Source organism: Dendrobates tinctorius, unplaced genomic scaffold, assembly GCF_039654945.1.
Source record: "Dendrobates tinctorius isolate UK_male_01 unplaced genomic scaffold, ASM3965494v1 ptg000055l, whole genome shotgun sequence".
NCBI lineage: Eukaryota > Metazoa > Chordata > Amphibia > Anura > Dendrobatidae > Dendrobates > Dendrobates tinctorius.
Window position 1 is genome coordinate 953094 of NW_027361723.1, and position 12185 is coordinate 965278.

At 44.7% G+C, this 12185-nt stretch overlaps 2 protein-coding genes across 2 annotated transcripts in view; both read right to left on the reverse strand.

Moving 5' to 3' along the window:
* The window catches only part of LOC141091580 (uncharacterized), a 111516-nt gene that overhangs the window by 9270 nt on the left and 90061 nt on the right, over positions 1–12185 (reverse strand). The gene's annotated exons all lie outside the window — the stretch shown is intronic.
* Positions 301–11646, reverse strand: LOC141091579 (uncharacterized). The gene is made up of 9 exons (XM_073577235.1): positions 11494–11646; positions 6766–6837; positions 4125–4222; positions 3973–4039; positions 3781–3869; positions 3599–3695; positions 3416–3504; positions 1283–1400; positions 301–368 (listed from the first exon to the last, which is right to left on the reverse strand). The coding sequence occupies exons 1-9, from the start codon at positions 11597–11599 to the stop codon at positions 310–312; spliced, it is 795 nt and encodes a 264-aa protein (XP_073433336.1). The 5' UTR covers positions 11600–11646; the 3' UTR covers positions 301–309.

Sequence of the window (12185 nt, forward strand, 5' to 3'; positions counted from 1 at the left end):
TGTCCACGGCAGGAGTTCTTCTAATCGGTGATTGACCAGTAGAAGGTTCTCCAGAAGTAGGAGGAGTACACAATGGATCTGTACTGTCAAGTCCTGGATGTGCTTTAATGTTAAAGATCTTTTGTCTTGAGCTGCACTGACTGTTATGTTCACCTTTTCCTTTATAATTTTTTGATGAAATGTTTTTTTCAGAGTTCTTACAACAATTTTCTGTTAGGATTAAAAAAAAAAAAAGATTAAGTGATTTTTTTTTTTTTTTTAAATAAAGTAGACAAAGGTCTAACATGAATATTACCGAGGACACAAAAACTACCCGTGTATGTAGTTAGTACCAAAGCCAGACGTAGCTTCAGCAGGAGGAGAGGCTTCTGAAAGATAAGAAAAATTAGTTACATTATACTCACCCAGGGGCGGTCCGGGTCCGGTTTTGGGCCGATGGGTGTATCGGTCCAGTACGGCGCCTCCCATCTTCTAACGATGACGTCCTCTTCTTTGCTGCCTGTCGCGGCTCCTGCGCAGGCGCACTGCTCTGCCCTGTTGAGGGCAGAGCAGGGTCCGGCGCCTTCGCACTGCAGTATTCTGCTCTGACCACAACACCCATCGGACCAAGACGGGACCGGACCCCGGGTGAGTATAATGAACTCTTTTTCTTATCTTTCAGGTTACATCGTGGGCTTATCTACAGCATTACAGAATGCTGGCGATAAGCCCCTGATGGCGGTGCCGGCAGCTGATACTCGAAAAATGGGGTGAGATTCCCTTTAAAGACCTTGTTTTAATGTGGGCCGAGCTTTTTTTAACGCATGATTTTGGATATCCTTTCTGGATAGGTTTTATAATGTTTTGGGCTATGTGCACACGGCATCATTTTCATGTGGTTTCCGCCTGAAAAATCACCGCATAAAATGAACATAATACACAGCAATGTCAAAAAGAACATCGTGCACATGTTCTGTCTTTCAACTGCTTGAGGGTTTCCGAAAAGAAGTGACATTCTCATTCTATACCTTAAAAGTATGAAGGAAAAGATGCCAAGAATGACAGTGAAACAGTTTCAATGCCAGGATTTTCCCAAAGCGGTTTCACCTGGGAAGACTCGGCAGGTGCTCTCGCATCTAAGAGACACTGTGTGCACATGATATTTATCAGAAGTCAAAGTCTAATTTGAGGCCATTATGTTTATAGGATAATTTTATTTTATGTTATTTCCAAATCTAACGTTTTGTTTTTTTTTGTGCCAGTAAGGGACACGGACTCACTTTCTACATTCATTGTTACATACCTGGTATCACACAAACTGTAATTTCTTCTTCCATGTTACTCACAAGTGGGGGGGCGCCCACCATTATTTCTTCTTCTTCTTCTTTGATCTCCACTTTAATAATCGTCAGTTCTTCACCCTGACAGATGGGAGAATCTCACTGTTCAACATAAACTGGAATGCAAGTGGTCTGTGAATGTAACTAGGAAAAGAAATGCTCTAATGGAGGAGACGGAGCCTGTCCTATAACACGCAGGGAAGAATGCAGAAGATGGTCCTCCGATTGCCCAAATCGCGAAACCTCTTGACCGTATTAGCACACAAATGCCTTTTTACTGCTGCGATAAAGGGCCTGATGCCTGAGCTACGTATTTATGGTCCCATAGTGTCAGTCTGCAGAATGTATCGCCCCGGGTGAGGCGCAGATTCGGGTGAGTGATGTCACAGGACCTCCCTTGTGGAACAGGGTCTCAATAAGTTGCTATTACAGCCGAAAGTATAAAAATGGTCATATAGGGAATAAGATTAGTTTATTAGGCCGCCTGTCCTGCCACTATAAAACTCACAGGCATAATGCATCGCACTACAGTAATACGGCAAAATATTACCTTTCTGTTCCTAAAAAAAAATATATATAAGTGCTTTGTGTGAAAAGAAAAAAAAAAAGAATACAAAAAATGCTCTAAGATTTGCCTCGTCTTTTACAAAAGCCTTTGGTTAATAAAAAAGGAAAAAAGACTTAAGGCGTGAATGGTACTGCCGTATCCAAAATGATCAGAACTATGAGATGATCACATTCTAGGTATAGGAATATGTCCTGCGACTCAATGTAGTAGCAACAAATCTAAAGAATCAAGTCCTCGTACATCACGGAGGAAATAAAGTGTCCTGGCTCGTGTAATGCAATGACAAAAAGTAAGAATTTCATTGTGCGAAAGTAGAAAAACTTTTTAAAAAAATGCCACATAAATCATGGAGTCGGCAGAGCGAATAAAGTGATCACTGTAATTACCGCCAACACTTCATCAAACAAAATAAAAAATGCAGCCTCGAGATATATATATATATATATATATATTTACTATTCCTCCACTAGACAACCATTAAAACAAACATAATAGCAGGTTTCTGGTCCATGTAACCTACAGTAACAACCACATCTTCTCACACTAGGGAGTCAAAGTCACAACTTTCCTTATCGACCTGACAAACTAGCGGGCATCTCTAGAAAGCAAAGCCAAACTCTAAAGGAGGTGAAAATAATGCCGGTTACACAACCCCTGTGAGACACAGCCCAGCCGATAGCCGGTCTCCTGACCTGAGCAGACTCCTTCATAGGCATATAAGATCTGGAGAGCCGCTGGTCAGACCCTGCTCAGATTGTAAGACTTGGTCTATGTTTCATGGGTGTGCGACACCGGCCTAAGACATGGAGGAAAAATAGCCTGAGAGTTAAGGGCCTGTCACACTAAGCGATATCGCTAGAAATATCGCTATAACGTCACTGGTTTTTGTGACGTACCAGCGATATCGCTATGTCTGATACCTCCAACCAGCTCCCCACTGATTATCGCTGATAGCGCGAGAACGTCCTGGGCTGTTTCTCATCGTCAGCTTCCTGCTGAACTTCCTGTGGAGAGACGAGCGTGGACGCGGGTGGGAGGACGTCAGGATCGCCTCGTCTGACAGGTAAGTAACGACCCCCGACCCCTGCTATGTCGCTGGTGAGATCTGCCTGTGTGGCAGCTCACTAGCGACCACTTAGCGATGCACCAGCGATCCTGACCGGGTCATATCGCTGGTCGGGATCACTGGTGCATCGCTAAGTGTGACAGAACCTTTAGGCCAGTGTCACACTTGCGAGAAACTCACACAAGTCTCAAACGTCTATACCCGGCAGCACTCGGAATGGAGCGTTCAGCTGCATGTATTTTCATCCCGAGTGCCGGCGGCAGTGCCAGGTATTGACTTGTGAGCTTCTCCTAAGTGTGACCCCGGCCTTAGATCCTATATATGAACTGCGCGACCCTTATGTTTCTAATCAGCACTTTCTACCCTCTCCTCCAGTGTAGAAACCTTTGAACTAACAAAAAAACACCCCAAATCTCTGATATCTGTGACCTCAGATTTGATACAGGGCTAAGCTCCTTATACCTGATAATTCTCCGGGACGTTGTGACTTCCCTCTGGGTGGTCCGGGGAGTACAGAGGACGGGGACATCTCTCTGGTGGACCTCCTTCTTCTGTAGGAGACACAGAACAGATTGTTTGCATGTGATGTTCAGATGATGAGCGTTGTATCTAAGTGACGCTCTTTTAAAAACAGTGATGATCTACCTTCCTTACACAGCTGATGGTCCTCAGTCTTTTCTTCATCATCATCATCATCCTCCTCCTCTGTAACCTCAATCTTAATATCCATCAGATTCTTAGCCTAATCAGAGAAGACATTAATGTAAAATGAACAGTGCTTCAGTAACTTTATGGTCGTATTTTAGTAAGAGCTCCGCGTCATCTACCTGATGATTCTCCGGGACGTTGTGACTTCCCTCTGGACTGTACGGGGAATACAGAGGACGGGGACATCTCTCTGGGAGGTCTCTTTCATCTGCAGGATACACAGAACAGATAGATTACATGTGATGATAGGATGATGGAAGTTGTATCTAGATGACATTCTATAAAACTGGTGATGGTCTCCCCCTCCTTACACGGCTGATTGGCCTCTGTCTCCTCTTCATCTATGACCTCAACCTTAATATTCAACAGATTTTCATCCTAATCAGAGAAGACAATAACATAACATCAACAGTGGTTCAGTAACTTTATGCTCGTATTTCAGTGAGAGCTCAGGGTCATCTACCTGGTGGTTCTCCAGGACGTTGTGATTTTCCTCTGGACGGTCTAGGGAACACAGAGGACGGGGACATCTCTTGGGTGGATTTCTCCTCCTGGAACCATCTGTGGGTGATAGAGACACAGTGGTGGAGTCTATGACCGGCTGGAGATCTGACCATATATCACACACTTCTCTCATCACCTCCCGTTCTAGCTTTACTTATCAGGGTCATATACAGTCATATGTTAAAGTTTGGGCACCCCTATTAATGTTAACCTTTTTTCTTTATAACAATTTTGGTTTTTGCAACAGCTATTTCAGTTTCATATATCTAATAACTGATGGACTCAGTTATATTTCTGGATTCAAATGAGGTTTGCATTTTAACAAAATCTGACCTGTGCAAAAGTATGGGCACCTCAACATATAAGTGACATTAATATTTCATAGATCCTCCTTTTGCAAAAATAACAGCCTCTAGTCGCTTCCTGTAGCTATTAATGAGTTCCTGGATCCTGGATGAAGGTATTTGTGACCATTCCTGTTTACAAAACAATTCCAGTTCAGTTAAGTTTGATGGTCGCCGAGCATGGACAGCCCGCTTCAAATCATCCCACAGATGTTCAATGATATTCAGGTCTGGGGACTGGGATGGCCATTCCAGAACATTGTAATTGTTCCTCTGCATGAATGCCTGAGTAGATTTGGAGCGGTGTTTTGGATCATTGTCTTGCTGAAATATCCATCCCCTGCGTAACTTCAACTTCGTCACTGATTCTTGCACATTATTGTCAAGAATCTGCTGATACTGAGTTGAATCCATGCGACCCTCAACTTTAACAAGATTCCCGGTGCCGGCAGTGGCCACACAGCCCCAAAGCATGATGGAACCTCCACCAAATTTTACTGTGGGTAGCAAGTGTTTTTCTTGGAATGCTGTGTTTTTTAGCCTCCATGCTTAACGCCTTTTTGTATGACCAAACAACTCAATCTTTTCATCAGTCCACAGGACCTTCTTCCAAACTGTAACTGGCTTGTCCAAATGTGCTTTTGCAGACCTCAGGCGACTCTGTTTGTGGCGTGCTTGCAGAAACGGCTTCTTTCGCATCACTCTCCCATACAGCTTCTCCTTGTGCAAAGTGCGCTGTATTGTTGACCGATGCACAGTGACACCATCTGCAGCAAGATGATGCTGCCGGTCTTTGGAGGTGGTCTGTGGATTGTCCTTGACTGTTGTCACCATTCTTCTTCTCTGCCTTTCTGATATTTTTCTTGGCCTGCCACTTCTGGGCTTAACAAGAACTGTACCTGTGTTCTTCCATTTCCTTACTATGTTCCTCACAGTGGAAACTGACAAGTTAAATCTCTGAGAGAACTTTTTGTATCCTTCCCCTGAAAAGCTATGTTGAATAATCTTTGTTTTCAGATCATTTGAGAGTTGTTTTGAGGAGCCCATGATGCCACTCTTCATAGGAGAATCAAATAGGAGAACTACTTGCAAGTGGCCACCTTAAATACCTTTTCTCATGATTTGATACACCTGGCTATGAAGTTCAAAGCTCAATGAGGTTACAAAACCAATTTAGTGCTTCAGGAAGTCAGTAAAAAGTAGTTAGGAGTGTTCAAATCAAGAAAATGATAAGGGGGCCCATACTTTTGCACCAGTCAAATTTTGTTTAAATGCAGATTGCACATTTTCTGTTAGTACAATAAACCTCATTTGAATCCAGAAATATAACTGAGTCCATCAGTTATTAGATATATGAAACGGAAATAGCTGTTGCAAAAACCAAAATTGTTATAAAGAAAAAAGGTTAACATTAATAGGGGTGCCCAAACTTTAACATATGACTGTAATAATGTTGTGCTAGTCAACCACACCAAGATAACAAAGTCGTGCCCACACAATAATATCAGGCCCGGAGTGGCTGCTCCACACCGAGACTCCAGTTTCACCTTTTTCTTGGAAAATCAATCTTCTGCATATGGAAGAGACTCAAACATGTAAAAATTTAGAAGAGTTGTCCAGTGGAGAAAACCAATCTTCAAACACATTGAAATGTCAATAGAGTCCCTGCTACTCGGCCTTTATTATGGGGCCTCACAATGAGTGCAGTCTCGCTGCGCTGCTGGGGCTACGATTTTGACCTTTCGGAAGAGATCAACTTTTTTTTTTTTAGTTTGCGGATTAAAAAAAAAAGAAGATCAGCTGTGAAGAAGTCAGCGTGCTGGGCAATAGAGGTCACCAGCTGTAAGGGGTCCCCATACGAGTGGTACACACGTATACACATTATCCACACAGATTTGAAGAAACTTACACGCGTCTAAAGAAAAAGCATCAAATGCCAACAAACCAAACAACAAAACAAACAGAGGCAGCGGAATGCCACAACGTCTGCAACGGAATACTGCTACTGGATGAAACGCCGGCATTTCTTCTGCTCATCTGAACAAACCCATTTTCTTGGCTTTCGCCTTCCCGCATCCACGACAGCCAGAACTTCATATTTTGCAAGGTTTTAGGCGTTCTCCCCTGAGACGTTTCTGCGATTTTTAGTTCCACCCTATAGCACACATTGGCCATCTTCTTTTAGAAGAGAACCGCTCTCAAAGACCAAATTACATAGCAATTTTGTAATTGCCATGTGTTTACGCCTCCTCTTACCTTGTGATGTGGGACGCCGGTCGCTCTCCATCATGACGTCCTCGTACAGATCTCCTTCACTATTGTGCAATCCTGTGTTGGAGAGATGCCGATAATATATCTATATACACCCACAATTAGTCACAAAGAACTTTCTAGGGAGACAATCTTCCTCCTCCAACCAATCTCCCCTCATTGATCTATAAACAAACAAGCCGCTAACCTTCCTAACACTGGAGAAGACTTCCATCACCACATCATGAAATCACAGAATCATAGACTGGTAGGGTTGGAAGGGACCTCCAGGGCCATCTGGTCCAACCCCTGCTCAAAGCAGCGGGAAATGATCTGGATCCTCGGAGAGATCTACTTTTGTTAATCATAAACTCTACTCAATGTTTTGGTTTCAGTGGCTAAACCCTTCCGGAAACATCAGCTCCAACGCTGGGTGTCTGGGGCAGAACACGGCCAGCTCCCTCCTCGAAGATCATCGTCCCGACCTTGCTCTGATCGCTGCTACATAGCAGCCGAATTCAAATGTTAGCGAGCGGCCCGTGCCCTCATAACCCCCGCACGTACCCTGAAATCCATACTCCTGCATAATAGCAGGGATTGCAGCCAACTGTGCCCGATGCGGTTAGAAGAAGGAAACCAACGAAAACCTTAGTTCCTCATGCACTAAACAAGACCTCACCCAGCTCCAGCCATGAAAAAAAATGAAAGTTTCAGGTCTCAGAAAATGTTAGCACAAACCAAGTTCTGGATTTTATTTATTTATTTAAACACTGAAACAAAAAAACTTTAATAAAAATTACGTTTCCTTCACCTTGTATCTGTTCCGACACAATTTACGGAATTACATTTTTTTTTCCCCACACTTGGAATCCATTTAATTAGTGTCACTCAAAACTAAAACAGAAAACCCTTCATACGACGCTGTCGATGGAATAATAAATAAAAAGTTACGCCTCTTGGGACAAGGGGAGAAAAAAACATTAAAAAAAAAAATGAAGATTGACTACAAAGGAAGAGGTTAAAGAAATATCTCCGTGAGCGATTCTCACAAAAAGGCCCCAATCGAAACGGACGACAAAGCCGCAAAGATCCGTCTGTAACGAGTAGTAGATGACAGCTGCCCATCCTGTTATGCTGAACCCTCCCGAGACCAGATCCAAAAAATCTTCTACCTATAATCTGGTGATCAGAGTAAGGCCGGAGTCACACTACAGCGAGATACGGCCGAGTCTCGCAGGTTAAAACCAAGCTCTGGCACCGGCACTCCGGAGCGCAGCGTGCAGCTCCATGTATTGCTGTGCGGCTGCACGCTCCGCTCCAGAGTGCCGGCACCAGAGCTTGGTTTTAACCTGCGAGACTCGGCCGTATCTCGTTGTGTGTGATCCCGGCCTCAGTCCTTGAATGGAAGGCCAATCTCCAGTAACCAGGACTTCTAGATGGTTTGTAGAACCCTGGTCCACATCAACAGTCCACGGTTGCCGGAGTAGATCCCTGAGAATATCCTACTACCTGCCGACATTCCTGGCAGAAGAAGTCATGCAGGTGCCGCAACCCGGGCTGTGCAGTGGGAGTCGGAGTCTGTATAAAATGGAGCGACTCTGACTCCTAAAATATAGAACACATTGGCTTCAACTTATCCCAGCGGTTATGAGAATGTTTTTTCGTGACACATTGTACTTTATATTAGTGGTAAATTTAGATCGTGAATATTTTTTGGTTTTATGCAAATGATGAAAATTTGCCACAAAAAATTTGAAAATGTAGCAATTAAATCAGATCGCTTACCGCACAGAACAGTTAATAAATAACATTTCCCACACGTCTACTTTACATCAGCACAATTTTGGAAACATTTTTTTTTTATAGGAAGTTTGAAGGGTTAGAAGTTTATTAGCAATTTCTCATTTTTCCAACAAAATTTACAAAACCAGTTTTTGGGGGGGTTTTTTTAGGGACCACATCACATTTGAAGTGACTTTGAGGGGCCTACATGGCAGAAAATACCCAAAAGTGACACCATTCTAAAAACTGCACCCCTCAAGGAGCTCAAAACCACATTCAAGAAGTTTATTAACCCTTCAGGTGCTTCACAGAAACTTAAAGCAATGTGGAAGGCAAATATGCCAATTTTACTTTTTCCCACCAAAATATTGGTTTAGCACCAAATTTTTCATTTTCACAAGAGTAACAAGAGAAAATGGACCCCAAAATATGATGAGCAATTTCCCCTACGTACACCGATACCCAATATGTGGGGAAAAATTACTGTTTGGGTGCATGGCAGGGCTTGGAAGTGAAGGAGTACTGTTCAACTTTTCGAGCGCCAAATTGGTTGATAGTGGACGCCATGTCACATTTGGAGAGCCCCTGATGTGTCTAAACAGTGGAGGCCCCCCACATGTGACCCCATTTTGGAAACTACACCCCTCAAGGCACTTAACTAGAGGTGTGGTGAGCACCTTGAACCCACTGGTGCTTTTACAGTAGTTTTTGAGCTGTGAAAATGAAAAAATAAAATTTTTACAGCAAAATTGTTGCTTTAGCCCCAGATTTTTCCTTCTCACATGGGTAACAGGAGAAAATGGACAATAAAATTTGTTGTGCAATTGCCTCAGAGTACACAGATACCCCAAATGTGGTGGAAAACTACCGTTTGGGAACATGGCAGGGCTCGGACAGGAAGGAGCGCCAACTGAATTTTGGAACGCAATTTTGGCTGGCATAGGTTGCAGACACATTTGACGAGATCCTGATATGCCAAAACAGCAGAAACCCCCACAAGTGACCCCACTTTGGAAACTACACCTCTTGAGGAATTCATCTAGGGGGCAGTAAACATTTTAAGCCCTCAGGCAATTCACAGAATTGTATAACAATCGGCTGATCAAAAATGACTTTTGAGGCACAGTGCAGATCTCAGAAGGGACGAAGCGCCATATTACAGAGCAGATTGTGCCGCACTGGTCTGAGAGCGCCATGTCACATTAGCAGAACCCCTGAAGTAACAGAACAGCAGAAACCTCCCATAAGAGACCCCAGTTTACAAACTACACCCCGAAATAAATTAATCTGTGGGTGCAGTGATCATATTGACACCACAGGCGTGTCACAGAATTTTATATGTTTGGGCAGTGAAGAAAAAATTATTACATTTTTACCTCAAGCATTTACCTTTGGCCCCAGATTTTACATTTTCACAAGGAGAAATACCGTAGAGACCAAAAATTTGGACACACCTTCTCATTCAAAGAGTTTTCTTTATTTTCATGACTATGAAAATTGTGGATTCACTCTGAAGGCATCAAAAGTATGAATTACCACATGTGGAATTATATAATTAGCTAAAAAGCGTGAAACAACTGAAAATATTTCATAACTTCATAAAGGGGAGTTCCCCAACCACCCAGTGAGGTCAGCACAGTGGGAGTGGCTTAAGTTTGAGCACAGGTATAAGACACAGGGGCGGGACTAGAGCCCCCCCTCTCTCTCTCGGAAGTCACCTAGCAGATACTGTTCCCTATGCATTGGGAGATATGCGCCTCCTCCCTGCTGCATGGATTACCATGGAATGATATAAGCTTATTTTCTACTTTCATCCCTTTTATTTTGTAGTTGCTTTGTACATATTATAATTGTCTCAATTTCTAACATCTTTTTGTATATTTGTAAACACTGCCTACTTTTTGTAGTAAAATATAAAATTACTAGCTTCGTTTCTCCTTGCTCTCTAACGTATCCCCACGACCTCCGTGCTAAATTAAGCCAATGCTACTGATCGGGTGGCTCCTGACCCAATCTTAAGATTAGAACGAGGAGCTGGTGGCAGCTTAGTGTGTTCTGGGCTTTTGAGGGGAGACCCTGGCAGTGATGGACGGAGTTTGAAAAGTGTATATCCTGCCTAGGACTGGGATTAGACATCTCCCTCACTGCAGCCTTCCTATTAGCCTGTACACGGTGAGGCGACCCATCTGGCGACTACTTAACCTAGGTGCAGTTCCTTGACTGACTTGAGGGTAAGGGGGGCACCGGAGAGCTGCAAGTTCCAAACCAAAATTAGAAAGTGGGATATACGAAAATCCCTGCTAAAGAACTGGGGGCAACCAAACACCTCTGCAGTACGTCACACATTTGGTGGCAGCAGTGGGATAACCAAATATATCCCCCCTGCGATTTGTCACACTCTGCACCGGAGCCTATTACCTCGTGTGTCCAATTCAACATGGCACATTTAGTCAAAGGTCTCTCTAAGGCTATGTGCACACGTTGCAGATTCAGCTGCGGGTTTTTCCGCGTGGATCTGCAGGTAAAGTGACCTGCGGTTTCACACCTCTACTATGTTAAAGGTGTGAAACTGCTGCGGAATCTGCAGAAACAAGTGACATGCTGCGGTTAGTAAACCGCGCGGAAAAAAACCGCAGCGTGAGTACAGCAGTTTAGAAAAGCCATAGGCTTACATGGTACTGTACCATGTCTGCGGAACTGCTGCGTTTCCACAGGGCCAAAACCGCAGCAAAAACTGCAGCGTGTGCACACAGCCTGAAGAGAACCTGTCACCAGAAAAAATGCTGTTCGCCTGCAGCTATGGAGTTAGTAAGGTTACTAGCCTGCCCGCACTCAGCCGAACACTGCGGCTGCTCCGAGTGTGACTGCGGCCCTGGTCAGAACTGGGGCCGGCGGACGGTCAGGACCGCGAGCAGCTTGGAAGTGTTATTAATCGGCAGAGTGACCCCACACCTGCCGACAAACCACAGCGAGGCGCCGCCACCTGCACTTCCCGCGCCCGGAGGAGGCGACGAGTCACAGCCCGCGGGGGCCAGGAGCACTCCCAGCACAGACACATCTGAGGAGGACGACGAGAGGAAGGGGTTAAATACAGCAGTGCATTGTGGGACAGACGGAGCTGGTAGCGGCCGCTGCTGACAGGGGCGAGCAGACCCCACGCCGCAGTGTGAACACCGCCCTCCGTTACCTGCGGCTGCGGCCTCCTCCCCTGCTCGCTCACAGACACCACAATTATGAGGTACAACGAAATCTGGTTTCAGGCCGAGAAATGAAGCAGCGGACGAGAGAGCTCTGTGGAATCTGCCGCCGCCGCACAGTCCAAGGAACCGCGACCTGTACCGCCCTGTCTGATCCGACGCCGAAGGACCTGCGTGACGTCACTAATGTGAGACCAGAGCAGCAGGGAGGAGACGCGGGTGATAGGGTGTGGCTAAACCAGCTGTCATGATGTCACCACCGTGTGATCAGTCACGTGAGAAGGCGGAGTTAGACTAAAAGACGGTCATGTGACAATGGGCGGAGCGAAGAAAGCAGACGAGAAACCCCGCCCACCCATGCCACGCCCCATTCTGAATACAACTAATGGTCCCATGAACATAGCGCAAACCAAAATCAGTCAATAACCTGCAGTCCTATGTAACACC

Coding starts and splice junctions, on each gene's coding strand:
- LOC141091579 (XM_073577235.1), bottom strand. CDS start 11,599: ATGTGTCTGTGCTGGGAGTGCTCCTGGCCCCCGCGGGCTGTGACTCGT. Junction 4,040..4,124: donor ACGTCCTGGAGAACCACCAG/GTAGATGACCCT, acceptor TTCTCTGATTAG/GATGAAAATCTGTTGAATAT. Junction 369..1,282: donor TACAGTTTGTGTGATACCAG/GTATGTAACAAT, acceptor CTTATCTTTCAG/AAGCCTCTCCTCCTGCTGAA.